This window comes from Nymphalis io, chromosome 16, assembly GCF_905147045.1.
Source record: "Nymphalis io chromosome 16, ilAglIoxx1.1, whole genome shotgun sequence".
NCBI classification, from domain to species: Eukaryota; Metazoa; Arthropoda; class Insecta; order Lepidoptera; family Nymphalidae; genus Nymphalis; species Nymphalis io.
Genome location: NC_065903.1, coordinates 4,706,432 through 4,727,036, shown reverse-complemented (window position 1 = coordinate 4,727,036; position 20,605 = coordinate 4,706,432). Strand labels below are relative to the sequence as shown.

General features: G+C 32.1%; 2 protein-coding genes across 2 annotated transcripts in view; one reads left to right on the top strand and one right to left on the bottom strand.

The window, feature by feature from the left end:
• The window catches only part of LOC126774388 (ATP-binding cassette sub-family G member 1), a 55,554-nt gene extending 36,215 nt beyond the window's left edge, over positions 1-19,339 (top strand). The window contains exons 3-10 of the mRNA XM_050495892.1: positions 2,616-2,736; positions 3,196-3,453; positions 4,835-5,021; positions 11,509-11,623; positions 12,289-12,669; positions 15,823-15,987; positions 17,161-17,417; positions 17,800-19,339. Coding sequence (XP_050351849.1) covers positions 2,616-2,736; positions 3,196-3,453; positions 4,835-5,021; positions 11,509-11,623; positions 12,289-12,669; positions 15,823-15,987; positions 17,161-17,417; positions 17,800-18,141 — 1,826 coding nt within the window. The 3' untranslated portion in view covers positions 18,142-19,339. The remainder of the gene's footprint in view (positions 1-2,615; positions 2,737-3,195; positions 3,454-4,834; positions 5,022-11,508; positions 11,624-12,288; positions 12,670-15,822; positions 15,988-17,160; positions 17,418-17,799) is intronic.
• The window catches only part of LOC126774416 (cysteine synthase-like), a 157,632-nt gene that overhangs the window by 132,176 nt on the left and 4,851 nt on the right, over positions 1-20,605 (bottom strand).

Here is a 20,605-nt window from a genome sequence, read left to right as displayed (position 1 = left end):
TACTACATGGTCAAACCATTCAAGGGAACTAACTCAAGGGATTTCTGCATTCTTGCAAGGATAGCCATTGACTCAAACCGATGGAAGCAAGTCATCAATACAAGCCAGCAGCAGGACTACGATTTTTGTAAATCAAGAAACGATTTCAATTTTTTTTAATAATATTTTTTTTATTTCTTAATATTTTTAAAGTCCGTTACATGATTAAATCTTAAATAGAATAATATATTATTCAATGTTATTATATTGGTGATAACAATTATGGAATCAAAAACCACTTATTTACACGGAGTTAAATATATAGACATCCAAATAAAAATGGCTACTGTACATGACCGTGGAATGGTAGTAAGAATGCTAGTAGAATTTCCTCGTTAAATTGCAATATCGATTCTCTGGGCGGAAAATGAGCATCTATCACGAAGATAAATAAGCGGTGTGGTGTATTAGAAATGTTTTTGCACTATACATTCCAAGGCAAGTGTTTTAATCGAATAAAGATATAATTTGGAATTAGAGACGATTATTTGCGATGTTTGTTCGCCGCGACTCCGCCTGAGTATTGTTTTTCTAATATGAGACAAAGTAGTATATGAAATGACGCTAAAGGTAGTAGCTAATAATTGTTGGATTTCTTGCGGGTTCCCTGCTGAACCCACATTTCGTTTGTCTGGAATCCTTGATAAATTGGAATTTCTTTTACTCTTATATTTTTTGCCTATGTGTTTTTCTAAGGAAACGTATGTAAAGTAATACGTGTTAATAAATAAATACACAGAATTATTGTGAACTTTTGTCCCTTCATAGTAACCTAAAAGTAACAAGCCGTAAGTGTTCTACAGCAAGGCCTCCTCCAATTTATCTTATAAGAAGTTTGAAGCTTATATGACACTGCGACTATATATTAAAATTCGGTTATATATAAATCAATTACGCTTATAAACGTAATGCTTTAATATATTTTGAATTTAGAATTCGAAATGCACTCTATACATATGTAATACAATTCAATAAAATAACAATAAAAGCTCTGAATTACAAAACATGCGCCACTAATCCAGTTTCTCCATCCTCGTTCTATTTGTAATACAGTTAGCTCGATCGTATCATAGAGTATAGATATTTTAGGTCATCGACCGAAGCACTAAGGTCATTAACTCATGCAGCTGATACTTGTTTAGCAAAAACAAGGTTTTTGTTTTATTAATACCTGCGGTGTTTGGCCTTTGTGATCGTGAATATTACACAATTAAAGTTATTAAATGATTCCATTAGTAAATGCAAAATATATGCAACACATTAACTTATAATCGTTCATCCGATCGTATTGACTATTGGTACATATAGACAGACAAAACAATTCTGTCGAGTTTTGTTTTGGACCTCGATGTCTGGAAATCCACAACAGCGCCAATTTAAAGGCATTTCCTGCCTCGCACAACTCCTCTGTGGAACCAGCTTTAGTCGGTGACTTTTCCGAAACAATATGATATAATAACCTTCAAGAAAAGAGCGTACTCATTCCTTAAAGGCCGGCAACGCGCATGCAAGCCCTCGGGTGTAAAAAAGTGTATTTTTCCCAATGCTTTCTGTCTAACTGATAAAAAATTGTAAACATAAATTGTTATTGTTGCAAATGTAAGCTCTTAAATACTTGAACCCGTGAAAGGCTTAAGAACTGTTAAGGCCCTCTGTTCTGTCTGTTCGGCCATCTTGTAGACACGTGTATTGTATTTGTATGTTGTAAAGTCAATCAAAATGCATTTATAATTTGTTTGTTACGTCGTCACAAACTTCGCGACGAATTCCAATGGTCTACTTAAGTATTAATTTTATAGAGAGCTAGTATAAATGAGCAGATACTTGCAGGAAACCTTAGTGTGAATTAGTATAAGTAGTAGTAATTAGTAACTTAGTGTGTATATAGAATATGCTATAGAATATATTATTGTTTAACGAATATTACCTTTAAAACATTCAAGATTATTAAAATTAAAACGTTGATTAGGTATTTAAGGAGTTTGGACTATTAATATTAAAAAATGAGACATATTTAAGAGGTTAAAATATTAAGCAATAATTTTATTATTTATTTTTAAAAAACGTAATCTTATAATATCAAATTTGTACACTATACATTATAACACACTTTCCTAACTAATTATTAATAATTATCAGTATATATCAGTTCTCTTATAGAAACTAAGATTTTTGTAGTTTGTATTTATACCAAACAGAAAACTATTTCGTAAGTTTAAGAAAATATTTTTTGTCTAAAAAAAAGTGCTCAGAGTAAGATGTAAAAGTACAGTTTACATGTTCTCAAAATGTAACAACGAGATATATGGTGGTGAACCGCATTTTAAATGCAAAGATATCATCATTAATGTCGTTATTTAATAAAATTGAAAAAGCATTTTGTATTTATAATAATAATATTATAAACGTTATTCATTTTCTAATTCATACGCCATAAACGCTTAATTTATATCCAATAAAACGTGGAATTAGGCAATTTAATTGTCAATTTCACGTTTTTTTAGGTTATGTTTTTATTTTATATTAATGATTAATTATGCTAATGAGTGCAAAAATTAATACTTTTTTTTCACTAGGACCGGGAAAACAGGTTGTCAAAGGCGTCAGTGGGAGGTTTATGTCCGGTCAACTCATTGCTATTATGGGTCCGTCTGGTGCCGGCAAGAGCTCTCTATTGAATGTAATTTCAGGTTACAAGTGAGTATTGTTAGTTTTTATTTTTTTATTTAAATAGATAAGCAACAATTGGGCCACTAGGCGCTACACTAAGTTTGTACCACTGCCCAATGTCTATGTCATGAGTGATTAAATTATTAACGATCCTCCTGCTCGTTTGTCCCCTCTTACATAAAAAATAAAACTATAATTCGCTATAAATCTTGGAAATTAAAATATTATGTTCCTTATCACACTGGCTCACCTATCTAGGGTGGTACCTTCCTTAAGATGGGCTTGCACAAAGCCCTATTATCAAGTTAAGTTAGTTCGAATATATTAAAATTTAGACTAAAGGGTAACTGGTTAACTAGTTAACACGAATCATGGTGTCATTTATTTTATTCCAGTTGTGTGTTAGTTCGTATATTAAAATGTTTTAAAGACTATAAATAAATTCATTTTATCCGTTACTTTTCAAATCTTAATAATGTCTCTCAGGTCCGCAGGTGTAACTGGCGAATTACTTGTGAATGGGCAACCTCGTGACGAACACCTCTTCAAAAGATCATCATGCTATATAACGCAAGAGGATCTGCACCAACCCCTCCTCACGGTTCGCGAAGCTATGGACGTTGCAGCCAAGTTTAAACTTCCAAAGGGCGCGAAAATTCCATCAGAAGATATTTTACAGCAACTTGGTCTATTAGAACATCAGCATACGAGGACAGATCAGCTTTCTGGAGGACAAAAGAAAAGGTATTCAATATAATCATTTTGTTTAAAGACAATTGGGACAAAAGTGGGCTTAGTGTAGGAATTGGGTTATTTGGTTATGATTCATTGATGTTAAAGAATTTATACTACCCCAGCTCTAATTAAAATTATGAACCCGCCTCATCGCCGCATATTCGCAGCTATCGCTCTGCATCATGCAAGGAATTTAATGAATCTTGAATATTTATAGATACAATAATTCATAAAAGTTTATAATATCAATAAGCAATCACTTTCTTCAACTCTTCACTTTTAATCTTTTATATATTTATTGCGGGCATATATCATTCAACCAATAGAAATCCATAGTACGTATAAATATGCGTCTGCGCAAGCGACGCAAGCTTCGCGTTCAAAGTCCGGGACGCTAATGAATTGGTACGGCGCGGCGGCGCGGATCATAAGGTAGGAAGAATTGACCGTACATGTGCTATATGTATTATTTACAAAGTAAGTAATTGAAAAAAAAAACCATTATTATGCTGCATTAAACGAAGTCATATGAGGTTTTATAGACCCTTAAATGAAAGCATCTAGAAATTAAAGAATCAAACAGAAAATAATAATTATTATTTAAACAAATAGTTACATCAAAAGATAGTACCTACGCTAATTAATTCTATTAGTTTAATATAATTTTCAAATCTAAGAACAAAACATAAAATGTAATTAAAAAAAAACTATTATATAGGCTCATATGTATAATAAATAATATTTAATATAATTATAATAATATTAACAAATTTTAATATCCATTTTCAACATTTTCGCATTTTTTATCGCAAGTTCTTCATTATAGAACTATCGTTATCGATTTGGTCGTACCAAACCTCACTCGAAATATAAGCCTTTATTCAAAAGGAAATTGAAATGAGTATAATATTCCAAAAATTCATACAATCATCTATTATTCACTTCGGGGATAAAAATCTACATAAGGAAAAGAGAAAGAGACTATCACTCATAAATGTTATATATTGGTACGTAATAAAATATAAAACACTAATTTACACGAATTGCAGGAATCGCGTGACCCGTGGTTGGGTAGTCGGCCTCGGTATTTTTAATATTTCATCGAATATTCCTCTTGCAAACATATTCCGTATCGTTAGAAGATCAGATGGCACTTTCACCTTTATTCCAACTTTAAATATTAATACTTTGTGAAGGAATTAGTGAGCGTTTTAAAATTGGCACAAAAGAGGCCATTTTAATTCTCATCGTTGACAGAACATTGGTAATTCGAGGAATAGTTATTATTTTTTACGCTACCGATGTTTTTGTGCTGTACCTACAAAGGTGGCCATATAAAATAATCGTAATCAACTTCAGCTGTTACAGTTATTATTGGTATTACTTTCAGATTATCGATAGCATTGGAGCTGGTGAATAATCCACCAGTGTTTTTCCTTGACGAGCCAACAAGTGGCTTGGACACAGTCACAACGGTTCAGTGTGTGAAGTTGTTGAAGCAATTGGCGCGGCAAGGAAGAACTGTCGTGTGTACAATTCATCAGCCTGCTGCATCTCTATTCGAAATATTTGATCAGGTAAAAAGATAATACTTAAAGTAAACGTGTAATGCTTTAATATTTTAAACCTAAATTTGAATTTGTTATATAAACCCATAAGACTTCATCTATTTAAAAAGCGAATGTACTTTTTTATAATGTATATATCTCTTTATATTAATTGTGGAAAAATTAATTTAGAGAAGCCGTAAAAATAACTACGTTATAATTAATCAGGCTCTTCCATAGCATAACCTATAGTTTATTCCATTCGAAGAAAGAATAGAGATAAACATACCTTAATTTTATATATTCTATGTTATTTGTTAATATAACTGCTCTATAAACAGTTGTTGGTTATTTCGTTAATATATTGATTTATAATATAAAACTATTCCACTCGAAAGTTCCGATAACAGTTTAGTAATACACCTCAATCTATTTTGTCATGTTTTGCTTACGAGTTTTGTCACCAAGCTAGCTGTACCCAGCAGCTTCAAGCGTGTCAAATTTATCTTTCCCATAAATCTCGTAATTTTAAGTTTGTCTTTTTAATGAACCTGTGCTAACTTTTTGTAAAATTTCAAAAAATCGGTTTTTTGATTTGCATTGAAACAAACAGACAGACAGGTATTTTAATATTAAACTTTGGGAACTGATAGCCTCGTTAATCTTGTGGCTATAAGTTTGCAGATTATGTGGGCCTGGGTATAAACCTTTGGACCATTAAAAAGTTATTGGGTTTTTCTGTCAAGAATCTTTCAGTAGTAGCCTGGAGTCTGGAAATTGTTTGCACTTCCGTGGCTCGGAAAGCATGTAAATTCGTTAGTGCTGAGCTTGAACTCTTGCTGGTGTGTCGCATTTGACGTCCTATCGGATAACGAGAGTGTACCTTTAACTGTTGCTGTTTTTGGCTTGGGCACACACTTGTGCATTTTAATATGTACCGCGCGGTCGCCTAAAATCTCTTGAGAATGGACGCCGTGGTCGAAATCAATCAAGACAACATCGTATTAAATCTTATGCCTCATTATCATGGCAAGTTATTAAGTAATCACGATAACTAAAAACTGCTAGTAGTTTGCATAAATCTATTTACACCGGTTTCAAAGTAGGTTTTATTAGCATTGTTCACGGAGAATAGTCGTTTAATGGTGTTGTCTTTGACCCAGTATGATTCAATGTTGATTTTCTTTGTTCAATTATTACTAGCAATCACGAATTGAATGTTCTCGAAATAATTTAAAAAAAAATGCTTTTGATATGTTTTGGTCTAACTTCACTATTATCTTTCTTATACTACTATACAGTTTATTTTCATTAAAAAAACTATGTTTTTTTTTTAAATAATCGAATTTAATGGAGACATGATTAGTCGTTCATTATGTTATTTTCATATTGAATGAAATTAATATAAATAAATATTTTTTGTTGAATATTTAATAATAGTTTTAATACACGTAAACCATTTTTACGAATATTATATTACCGTCTAAAGTCTAACGCCATAATTGTGAATGTTTGAATGCCATACTGTACCTCGATGGCTTAGCAGTCAGCTCAGCTCGCTCGCCTAACGTTGATAGTTTTTCAGGTAAAACAAATATATTTTTAATTTAATATTCAATAAAATATTTGAGTATTTTTAAAGAACGAATAGTCTAAAACTGCGAATGCTAGATGCCTATTAGTTAGTAAGTATTAATTCACTGTACTTTTCTTCGAAAATAGCCATTTAGTTTTGATTAGTAGGTTAGCTATCTCGAAATAAAAACAAATCACGGTTGGGCAAATCGGGTCCTGGCGGCCTCAGCGCCATTCCCAGGCGGCCATTGCATTTATAAATGCAATGATCGGTAGCGAGAGGTGCTGGAAGGAGATGGTCGCTTTCTGCGAAAACGTCATGTCGCAGAAGGAGGCCGTGGAGAAGACCGAGGAGAAGACGTCGGCTCTATGCACACCTTCTTCTACGGTGTCGCCGGGGCTAGGGGGTCTCTGTACCCCGAGAACCCCCTTTAATTTGGAGGCCTGCGGAGGCGGGCCTACCGTCGGGACGTCATGGTAGTATGCGCAAGCGATCCCGTGGCGTCCTCCGAAAAGACGGTGTGGGTAACGCTGGTTTTTTAGTGGGTATTCCATCGCCTTCAGCGTCGACGAGCCCCACATACCCCACTCACTCCATGTGGGGGAAACGCGTTTTACCAGCGAAAAAAAAGCGGGCCCTTTAAAGCGGGTTTACCCGTTTGAAGAAAGAAGTTACGTTGGACACATTATATACTACGCTCTTGAGGCAAAGCGGGTCAAAAATAATTATTATGTTTTTCCTTCGATCAACAATACTCGTAGTAACATAGTATTGTTTATCGAAGGGTTTTTCTTATTTTTCCATAAAATTGTAGGTTTTTTTGTTAAGTTTCTTTTTAGAATTATAGTCAATGATGCATGTTGAACGAATACATACAAAATTAATATGTGCATGTGTTAGATAGTCATATTTATTGAACCACAAACGTTAACGTACCCCCTCAATAAGTAGAAGGCATAAAACCTTAAAGGGAGCGAATTCAAATTGCGTAAGTTAAAATATCCCATGTGTACGTTTTACTTCTAGATTTTTACAATTAGGAGGTGCAACATTTTTCTGAAGAACTACTCCCATACATTCTTCTATTTCAATGTTTAATTAATGTCTTTTGGAACTTTCAAATTCTTGAAGTAGTACATATTATATTGCTTATGAGAATACTGTTGCAATATTTACATTACAACATTATGTATAACTAACATTAATGTCTTGTTTTTGTATCAATGTTATGTGTTACGACATTCAAGTAAAAATCATTAAGGTAATTGTACGATCACGGTTTACATAAAATAGTTTATTACTATCTATAATTAAGGAAAGAATACTTTTCGCTATAACTACTACTAGGCTCTGTTCTGGTTTGGACTAGTTTTTCCAAAAGATTTTGACTTTAAATTTGTAAAGTTTTATAATCCATACTAACTTGGATATGATAATGGTAATTTATATCTTTAAAGGACCTTTTATTTGTTAGAATTAAAGCTACTTTCTATGTATACCCAGAACCTAAGACATAAGTCACTGAAGGTGACGCCATTCAATAGAGAGTGAAGCATCATAATCATATCAGCTCATTCTTGTTCACTGTTTCATAGAATCCTATAAAATAGGAAATTACAAAATACATATAAGGAAAATGATTTTTTTTTCATAAAGAAATTTTGTTTAACGGATAGGCGTCGTAGATAGTCAAACCAAAAGACGAAAAAAAGAAAGAGATCCAAGTTAATCACAGAAGTTAAGACAAATAAACAACTTTGACATGAAATTGACGCGATGTAATTGATCGAGATCTTAAATTATCTTTGTTATTATTATGGATTCGTGAAAAAATGGCGTTTCAAATGTCGCGAAGTTGTTGTCGGCTCTTTGGAAGTCATATTTAAGTGTAGTCAATTGGAATACTGTTATATTATAAATAAATATATGAATTCTCTAGACTATTCGTAGAGTATAACATAGTTCAGCTATTAGCAAATTGAATGGAATATATACCTAAATCTAAGATTTGTTTATGTTTTTTCTATTGATTGGAATAAGCTGATATATTTTAACTGTATGTATAATTGCGAATTGCCATTCACGTGCGTTGGATTGAACAATAATAAAATTAATCATAACAATGCATGACACGTGTGTACCTAACGTTACACAGATGTTTTGTCTAAATGATGAAGACGTGTATATTATGTGGTTTATAAAATACTCTGTTACAATATTGTTTCCAGTTATGAATTATTAAAAAATATCCCTGGAAGTTATCGACACAGAACTCTTTGTTGGTCTTTTGGTTTGACTATCTACGACGCCTATCCATTAAGCAAATACGATGACGAATAACAACGTTTAACGATTGGTTATAAAATTTTATTGATATTCGATTTTATTATAGATTTTAATGACAGTACCAAGAAATGCATTATGATCATAAAAGGAATAATGACGAGCTGGAAGGCCACCTAGGGTATATGTTTACGTTTGACCATAGACAATGACATTGAAGTCTGCAGACAATGACACATTTACTTTCCAAACTGGAATATAGCATTAGAAACTCGAAGTATCGCCCTTCAGCAGTTGAATAAATGAATGAGTGAACGACAATCAAACGAACTTACACAAAGCGATTCGTAAAATAAATCATCCTTAACTCTATTGCGTGATTTATTACTCATTTAATTATTTGCACAACATATACAAAGGTAGAAAAAATGCCAAAAAGCAAAACATTCTCTCTTTTTTTTAATAGAATAGGAAGGCGGACGAGCATATGGGTCACCTGATGGTAAGTGGTCACCAACGCCCATAGACTTTGGCAATGTAAGAAATGTTAACCATCGTTTTCATCACCAATGTGCCACCAACCTTGGGAACTAAGATGTTATGTCCTTTGTGCCTGTAAATTACACTGGCTCACTCACCCTTCAAACCGGAACACAATAATACCAAGTACTGCTGTTTTGCGGTAGAATATCTGATGAGTGGGTGGCACCTACCCAGACGAGCTTTGCACAAAGCTCTACCACCAGTAACTACCAACAGTACTCTTCCAACCAACTCTAATTTAAACAGAGACGTGTGGACATTAAGACTTTTAGATTGATGTTAATGTGGACTTTAACTAACTCTATAATTGCTTATGTGCAATTGGTGTTGCTCCATTCTAAAAATGTTCATAAACTTTGTTTAAAAAATGTCATACGAAAGTATATCGATATAAACTATTGTTCTAGCAATTCAATCATTATTTTAAATGAAAAATGGTATGCCAATAATCATTTTATAATTGTTACGGGAAGGTTGGTAGTGCTGTAATGATTATTATTAATATTTATCAATATAGTTCCACATATAATGATTAATTCTTATTAATTTCAATTGTTTAACAATCGTGATTTGAAATTAATTACAATATTAATGTTATATATGATCACCTTAACATCAACGCTGTATAAATAATCAATTCACTTATATTTAACATTTAACGAGAGATTTATTATAAGAATAATATTAATAAACTTAGGGATTATTTTCATAATGGTCACCCGTCACTCATATGATTAATGTACATCCCAATGGTAAGCTACCTATATTTTGATATGATAATTGTCAAATATCAAACAAATGTGAAACTAGTAATGTCCTCCAGACCGTTTCGGCCACGGCGGCCAATCTCAAGAGAGATTAGCCAACTTATAGTGCACAAGTGTGTGCGCAATCACGGGTGCACTCTCTTTTCTCTTACTCTAATAATCCGATGGGACGGTAATCCGACACGACTGGAAAGATTTCAAGCGCAGGACCAACGGTTTTACGTGCTTTCCGAGGCACGGGAATGAACATACTTCCAGACTCCGGGCTGCTACTGAGAATTTTCTGACAGAAAGGCTCAATAAATTTTTATTGGCCCCACCTGGCAATTGAACTCATGACCTCCGGGTCCGGTCCGGTCCGGAGAAATTAGCGGACCATTTACGGTCCGCTATTAAACTACTGGACATAGCGCATAGTGAAAAAATTGAGAGCTAATCCCATAACACTGCTTCAGTGTGGGTTGCTGAACAATTTTTTTTTATAATATAAGTAGGCGGATGAGTATATGGGCCACCTGATGGTAAGTGGTCACCAACGCTCATAGACATTGGCATTGTAAGAAATGTTAAACATCACTTACATCGTCTATGCGCCACCAACCTTGGAAACTAAGATGTTATTTTCCTTGTGCCTGTAAATGCACTGGCTCACTCACCCTTCAAACCGGAAGACAACAATACTAAGATAAAAATATTATACGACATTTATCGCTAAACACTCGTAAACTCAATGTTGCTCGCCCGTACTTAAACCTGCGACCTTCAGTTAAGCTTAAGACTAACGTGTTATATCCACTGGGTCATCTCGACCCTCAAATGAATATATTTTATAATGCCATAATTATAACCTTGAGTGTTAGTTTATAAGACGTGTTAGATTGAAGATAACGGTATGGTAGCTCTTTGTTTATAAGATTTGTATAATTATAATATAACAAGGATCACGATACTTATACTTCATGGAAAATGGAAATTTTGCATTTTTTTCTTAGTGTGGCTTCATGTTATGAAACAGAAGTCCAAAGTTCAGCGAAAGACAGTTCTTTTCGTTAACAGAAAATGCTTGAAATTAATATTATTTATTTTGACTATATTGTTGGATAAATTGAACTAAATAATTTGAACTAAAGTTACTGTTCTTTTTCATTTTTTAAACCTAAAAAAGGTTACTATGACTTTTGTATTAAAGATGTCGTCGCGAACTATTCGTTCCGGGAAAAAAATGGCGTAGATAGGTTCTATTTATCTATGGTTCTATTTTGTGGGTTCTATCGTTTTAGATATAGGTCGGTGTTTTAATTATTAATTTTATATCAATGAAATTATAGTACTTATTTTATTTCTTTAGGTATACGTTTTAGCTGATGGGTGTTGTATCTACCAGGGCGACACAGACGCTATGGTACCATATCTAAGTAGCGTCGGTTTACACTGCCCCAGACATCACAACCCGGCAGATTTCAGTATGTATTCCAATTCAAGGTGTATTCATATTGAGAAATACAGATATAATGCGTCCATCCTCTAATAGGGCTCTGGTAAAATTACCAACTTTGTGGTATTTATCACAATACTGAGTTGACGGATACGGCATGCACTGTGTGTATTTTTGTCTTGATTTAAAAATCTTTCGCATTCTTGTTGTTCATAATTAATGAGTTTATAGATAAATTAATAATAAAATATAAACAATTGAATCAAGGAACAAAGATACCAAAAAACATTACTTGAACATATTTTTAAACACAAAATTGCCGTTTGCCTAGATTTAATTGTGTGTGACTGGCAAAGCGAACCTCAAATTTGCAGTTTTTAAGGAAATTTAAATAATAATATATAAAAATATTATGTTTTTGCTATAAATGTGTAATGTGTATTTTGTTTTTTTTATTTTATTTTAATTATGTATATTAAAATATGTCTGTACATAGTTTATTAAAAATAATATATTTTGGGCAATTTAATGTGCGCTAGGTTAAGCTTTGTTATCACATTCTTAACTCGCTCGTCACAGAAAATTGAACTGATCTGCAGTTCAATTTTCTGTGACGAGCTTCAAGTTTGTTCTTACAAAATAGCCCTACTGGACTTAGGATTTGTTAATTAAATATTGTTTTTATATTTTCAGTCATAGAAGTAACAGAAAACCCACATAACACAAAAATGTTATGTGACGAAATATTAAACGGGCGTATATATAAATCAACTAAAATGGACACAGCTATAAGTGAACCGATCAATAATATACAGTTGAAAGTCTGTTATCAAATTGAAGACGATTCGGGAGAGACGGAAATCGTTTTGTCAGATGAGAAATGTACTTTTAAAGTGAAACAGTTGAATGAGATAAGTAATTCGACGACATCATTGGGTCGATTATCTAGAGACGATTCGTCATTGGCTTGGATGAAAATACAGGAATCAACAAATCAATACCCTACGACCTATTTCCAACAGTTTTCGATACTTCTCCGTCGAATGATGTTACAAATATCGAGAAATAGACAAGGTAAGCTTATATTTGATGTCTATATAATTAACTAAGTAGTATTTTAAATAAAACCGTTTTTTTTGTCTTTAATTCCTCCAAGTTTATTCTTTAAAATTACTTTTCAAAATTGTAAAGGGTAAACTTGCATACAACAAATATATATATATTCTGTCATTTTGAAGATCTTTCAAATCTATCTGTTATAGTTTTTGCAAGATTTGCTTGCAAGGCTCTCGAACCTACGTTTTTCTCTCACTTCATTGATATAATAAGCCATGCAACCTAAAATATGCAACATATAAACGATATCCGTAAACCTCAAACCATAAACTATCATAATAGGAAAGTTCAATATCAATCGAATTTGTTGTATATAAGTGAATTTGGAAAAACTTCAAAACAAAACATTTTTATTATAAATTAGTGTTTATAGACTTGTGTCTGATTTCGTCCACGGCTGTCATTTTCAAAATAGACATGTGTAATACAAGTCCATTCTCCATTCCTTCATTCTCATAATTCGATTATCTCACTATATCAAACAGTATGAGACAAGCACATATAATTCAAAGATAAAGCGGATGAAACCGCAGGGGAAATGTAGTTATTTCATAAAAATTTGCACACAATTTAAAGGCCTTGAGACTGCATAACCGCTATTGTTCTACGAATTGTTTTTATCTATAGCTACTCAAATAGTAAAAAAATGCTTTGTTCCTTGTACCCATTTTTTCATTATTATTTTTTATTATCCGTTTCAATATTACTAAAATATCATAATATAGTTTCGTTTTGAATTCTGTATAAGACAGAAATAATTAATTATAATTGACCTTTTGTTTCATTTCATAGGTCGCTATAAAAAGTTTCGTTCCTTCTAAGAACATTTTTTTGTATATATTTAATAATGTATTTAATTAAAAATTGATTTAAATTTTGGGTCATCGGTATTTAACTTTTCTTATTAATATTTTAAGATAACGTGTCTGTCACATTTCATATTTTTACATAATCGACTAAAGTGAAATAACCAGTTAATCAAATGTTTGATTTTTTTCCTTTTTGAGTTTTATATTTAAACAATTAGATCGTATTTTTTATTGAAGGTAGTGTTTTGTTAGTGTAAATGCTTATAAAAAAACAAGCCGACTTCAAAAGTGCGACCGCATTTATACACTATTCTATATAATTGCAGTAATGTAACAATAATAATCATTGTTATTATTCTTTTAAAATTATTTAAATATAAACAATATCAAATGATAACTTTGGCTAATATCCAAAGACGTGGAATGTTTTTAAAATTTAGACGGGTCCATTCGCGACTTGTCTGTATGTATTTAAAATCGACGAAGATTGATGGTTGCTTTCTTTTACATTTTCTATAAATAACGAAAACTATAGTCTACTTTTATTATCGATTCTGTTTACACGTTTTATTGCCTAATAAATAAGTTTGCTATCTCTTTTTTTGCGCTTAAGAGGAAACAGGATAATATTATTATGTGTATAAGATTCGAAATTTAAATTCGTTTTGTAACAAAAGATAGTATGATCGTAACAGTTTTCCAATAAGGCGTGATTAATTTTGCGGTTTAAATTTCTCGGAAATCAGTTGAGTGAATAAAAGATATCATTTAATTGATAGAGCAATTCATATGCAGCTCGTTGTGTTCACTGAATTGATTTCCGTGATTCATTGTGACTAAATCAAAGCGACGCTTGGATGTAGATCTTTCTGTTACGAATGACACATACGTTTGTTGACAAACACTGACTTCGAATTAATATAACTTTTTTTGTTATTTATTAAGTAATGTAAAATCTTATTCGCTGGGTTTAGGGCTTTTGTTCTTTCGAGGAGCTTATTTCACCTTACTACTTTGATGCTGGTTGGATACTTATGTTGATAGTTTTTCATCCGACACATGAAGGTTTTCTCGTGATGTTTTCCCTCACCGCCAAAGACGAGATGAATTATAGACACAAGCTAAGCACGTATTTCAAAACGCAACTTTATAAAGTACGCTGAATAAAAAATATTATTCCAATAAGCTTATTTAGTACTTTTTGTTCAGTCTATATCAAAATCATCGTATCTTTATTGAATCGTTTATTTTTTTGCAATAAAATTATTTTACGCTCAATGTAGTTGTGTCTAAACGTTCTACATTTTAGGTTAATATTTGTTTTTATGATAAGCGATTTGCTCCAAGTTGCACGGTAAATAAAGGTTTAAGGATAGACTATTTATAATAAGTTTATATGTTGTAATTTAGACACAAATAAAAATATACTCGATTAAAGAAGCTGTTATAAGCATGTGATACACATTTTACAATTTTAAATTAATTTATATAATAATAGTATATCACCGATTTAAAATGAAGGTTCTACCGAAAAGAATTGACAGGAATCTTTTCAGGTTACTCTTTAGCACCATTTTCAATATGTTAATTATAAATAGCTTATTTTGTTATAATAATCGTAGGACGATTTCCTACGATTCCTCCTCCTCAATGTAATAACAATATATGTATGCCCAAGTTTGACGAGCCGTTTGGCGTGTTTGCTAGATACCTGCCTTTCACGCCGAAGGTTGTGGGTTCAATTCCCACCCAGGACAGACATTTGTGTGCATGAACATGTCTGTTTGTCCTGAGTCTGGGTGTAATTATCTATATAAGTATGTATTTACAAAAGAAAAGTAGTATATGTAGTATATCAGTTGTCTGGTTTCCATAGCACAAGCTCTGCTTAATTTGGGATCAGATGGCCGTGTGTGAATAATGTCCCAGGATATTATTATTATTATTATAAAGTCCAAACTATCGAAATTGTTTTTAACTGAATATCACGCGTTCAGACCCAGGCATAAACCACAGATGTCTCACGTGCCTAATTTGTGTATATAATTCATCTCGTGCTCGGCGGTGAAGGAAAACATTGTGAAAAACCCTGCATGAGGAAATGTCTTGTTTCACTGCAATTCATACTCACTACATGTGTATCCACCAAACCGCATTGGAGAAGTCTTGTGGAATAAGAAACCTTCTACTAAAAGGGAGAGAAGGCCTTAGCCCAGCAGTAGGATGTTTTTACATTTTTGTATTTCTTCTTGTTGAATTTCATGATCTATTTAAATTATAACTTATAAACCGTTTTTTTTAGCATTATGGATCCAAACCATACACCACGTGATGTGCGCTGTGTTAATAGGCCTTTGTTTCTTCGGTACGGCTAACGACGGCTCACAAATGTTCAACCACTTAAAGATGTGCGTTGGTCTTGTGATATTCTTTTCGTATACGCAAATCATGGTACCAGTGCTTGTATGTGAGTATCAACGTTCTTTTTCACTTAACTTTTATTTTTCATCACTCACTATCGCCCATAGATAGTAAAACAATGGGTCGCCACCATGGGAAATAAGTTTTTTTTCTTAATTGTGTATATGCTGTTGGCCTACTGGCCTATACAGCCAGACGTGGGGGCCATTATTAAACTCTGCCTCGAAGTTTGAGCCATCTCGGACTCCGGATGACCATCCTAAGAGGGTCTCCTGTATTTATGCTGCCTTACTCACCCTCTAAGCATATAACTATAAAACAACTATTGATTTTTGTCGGTAGAATAGCTAACGAGTGGATGATGCCCAATATTTTTTAACTTACCATTTAAAATGGATGGTATTCATTATAATTATTTGTAAAAAAAATATAATAAATATAATACGTGTATACACTTCAAGGTAAGAATAACTATTTGTATTTAAATAATTTTAAAATTTGTATGCTGTTTTATCTTCTATAAATATGTCAACTTCACACCTACGTATTTATGACGGGAATAATAAAACTGCTTATTATACGACTATAACTTAACGATTTTTTAATTATAAGCTCGTAATAGAAATTGGAGCGATTACATTGCGAACAATTATAATTTATATTAATTATTAAATTAGAAGTCAAATTAAATTAGAATTTCATTTAAAAAAATCTAAGCTTTGCAATTTGTTTTGTACATTATAAGAAAAACATGTTTTACATAGATTTATTATAAAATATTAATAATTAAATTAAAATATTATTCAAATGAATATTTTTTTCAATTGCACATATTAGGTTATTAATACGACTTTACCGAATAATTTATAAGATATTTTAGTAATGATCGGTTAAATTTAATTCGATTTTTGATTTTCAAATTTAATAATTTATCTTGTTTCATATTGCTCAACATCTATGTACAATATTATTGGAATTCGTTTGGTTTTTTTTGATGTTCTATTATAAATGCGAAAGTGTGTTTGTTTGTTACGCTTTCACGTCTTAACTACTTAACCGATCATCATGAAATTTTGCATGCACGTTGTCAGGGGTACAGAAATGAACATAAGGTACCTAAAATCTGCGTTTCCGAATGCGGGGGCCCACACGCATTCGGAAACTATTTGATAACAATGTTATGTAGATCTCGATATTATCATACATATTGCTTTTTTAGATCCTGAGGAAGTAAAGCTAGTGAAGAAAGAACATTTCAACAGCTGGTACAGCCTCGTACCGTACTATGCTGCTTTGACGGTGTCAAAATTGCCAGTCCAAGTTACCTTGAACATGATATTTTGCACGATCGTGTTCTTCATGGTAGGAGTACCCTTCAGTGCTGCGAGATTTATAGTCTTCTGTATTGTTGGCAACATCGTTTCCTTGGTGTCTGAGGGACTCGGTATGGCGATCGGATCGGTTTTCAGTGTGAGGGTAAGTTATTTTATATATACAACTCGTATTTAAAATATGAGATTTTTTATGTAATAGGTAAGAGGTCGAGCATATGGGCCACCTGATGGTAAGTGATCACCAACGCCCATAGACATTGGCATTGTAAAAAATGTTAACCATCGCTAACATCGCCAATGCGTCACCAACCCTGGGTACTAAGATGTTATGTCCCTTGTACCTGTAATTACACTGGCTCAACACACTTTAAGGCGGAACACAACAATACCAAGTACTGCTGTTTTACTACAATGTATTAAGTTATATATGTATCTAGTTACAAATGTATGAAAGATAATCGATCAGACGATTTAAAATAAGTATATTATTCGTATTTCTTATTCGTATTATTAACTAATTTCAGAATGGCTGTGCAATCGGCCCAGCTGCCATCGCACCATTCCTTGGTCTCGCCATCTACGGCTTCGACTTCGCCCACAGGATCCCTCTGCTCATGAACATTATCATGAAGACCTCTTTCATCAGATGTGGCGTAGTCGCTATGGTACTTACAGTTTTTGGCTTTGGTAGAAAACCTTTGGAATGTGATGACGTCTACTGCCATTTCGCAAAACCAGACGTTCTATTACAATATTTAGATATAGAAAACAGTTCAGTCTGGCTAGAAATTCTTATAATGGTAAGCATCCTGTTATCAGTAAGATTCCTCTGCTTTATGGGTCTTAGATATCGCTTTGCTACGTGATTTACAAAATATTAAAATATACAATGTGATTTAGTGTGATACGTACTTATTAGTAATTCTATGTTCTAATCAAATGGGAGGACATTACATGCTGTTTTATGTATGTGATAGATTAATTTAATGTTATCGTAATTTAAAATGTGTCTCCAATGCATTCTGTAATAGGGAATATCTCTAGCCAAAGATTTTTTTATTATTGTTTAAACGAATTAATAATAGATTTGGTCTAAGTAAACATCAATTTGCTGGAATATTGGTCTAAGTAAACAATTAAAAATGAAGTTGGAATAATTCTGCCTATTGTAAAATATTATACACAAACTATACGAGACGTTACGAAAATTTGGATGATTTTACTTTCTACCTTTCGATTCGTTCTTTAAGAGCATGAGTGAGACAATTTTTCGAGCGTGAATGGGCATGACAAGTTACATAGGTATGTGGGTGGATTGAGTGTGTGAAAAAAGAAATATAATAAAAATAATAGCGTTAACTGCGACGCAGACCAAATTAAAAATATATGCATTGAATATTTGGTAGACTTAAGTCATATGAAGGTTTTTTTTTTTTTTTAATTTAATATTGTCTTGTGTACTTATGCGATATTTCGGTCCTGCTTTTCTTAAAAGTGTCTAAAATTATTAATATACATCTAATTGATGGTGAATGTACTTACTACCTAGTAAGAAGACCTTTTTTCTGTCGCACTTTTTATCTATACGATGATTTAATGCAGTCGTCGCTCTTGTCAAACGAAATGTACTTCGTATTCACTGCTGGATTTTTTAAATTAATATTTTAATTATTAAAAGGTGATTATTTTGTTTTGATCAGACTGTCAAAATTAATACCTTATGTATTTGACTGTAATTAAAAAATATTGAAAACATAATAGCAATATTATCACTAAAAATATTATTTAATAGAATAACTTGTAAATTCATTAAATATCAATTCAATTAATTGTTACGGGGCTTTTATGAGTAGATTACTTGATTAATGTAATATTGAGAATGGGCGTCAATAAGTACTGTTAGAAAAACAGTTTTTAGACACAAAAAATTATCTGTAATTTTGCTATGTAGTTAACTACTGGTTCATATTCCATGAGGTTAATGAAATGATATTACTTAATAGAATAAGTATAAACATTAAAGTATTTAAGGCTTTATTATTATTATTCCTAGTTTGCTGAGTAATTTATAAACACAATATGTAAATATCTTTTCTACTTTTATAAATTAAACAAATTATTTAAATATATAAAATCTTTTTATTATACAAAACCTAAACCTATTTATATCTTTACAAAAAAAAAAATATATACCCACCTTTGTTTATAACGAAACAAAAATAAGATTAAAAATTTTATTCAAAATACATAGTGTAAATATTAAAGTTTTTTTTTCAGTTTCAAGTTAAGTAAGCAAAGTATTATTTACCGGATGTAATTATGCTTTTGTTATATACAAAACATTTAGTAAATATATATCACTGGTTGTATATCCAATTAGATATTTAAAAATTAATGTGTTGTTAAATCAATGCAATACAGAAAAAAAACTGAGCTCTGGGCATTTAAGGTGTTAACAATAAATATAATTATGATCTGCAAGCTAATTATTTAATTAATTAACAGTCGCAGGAGCGTTCATAATTAATATAATAGACACAACCAATAAACACACTTAAATAATCAATCAATCAATCGTCGTGAACAATAATAACTCGTCTCGTAACAGCCTGTGAATGTCCCACTGCTGGGCTAAGGCCTCCTCTCCCTTTTTGAGGCCATAGTTTGGAGCTTATTCCACCACGCTACTCCAATGCGGGTTAGTGGAATACACGTGGCAGAATTACGGTAAAATTAGACACATGCAGATTTCCTCACGATGTTTTCCTTCACCGTAAAGCACGAGATGAGTTATAATCACAAATTAAGCACATGAAAATTCAGCGGTGCTTGCCCGGGCTGACAACCGTATGAAAATTCCGTATCCGGACTTTGTTGTATAATATGTAGTTATAAATAATGTAATATGAGCGCTTTATTAGGCATTACCGAAAAAACTCACAACTAACGCACAAACTCGGACGATAGTGAGTGATACATAAATGGTAAAAAAAAATATTAAAGTATTATGAAATATATTTTACAATTAATTAATTAATTTTGTTCTACATATGTATCTACTGTAGTACATAGTTTCTAATTATTAAATACTTCAAAATTTGATACCCATTGATCTCATGTGTTTTTTATATGTGACATTGGCAGAATATTTTGCGCTCAAGTTACGTAGATACACGCCAGAAAAAAAAAATAGTTTGCAAAAATAAGCTTGAGATTCGGTTGTTGTTGTATCATTCAATATATTGAGGTCAACAAATCTTCTTATAAATAGTTCAGGAGCAAAAAGAGAATGAATACGAAATTGCATATTTTAACTTTTACCACGAAATG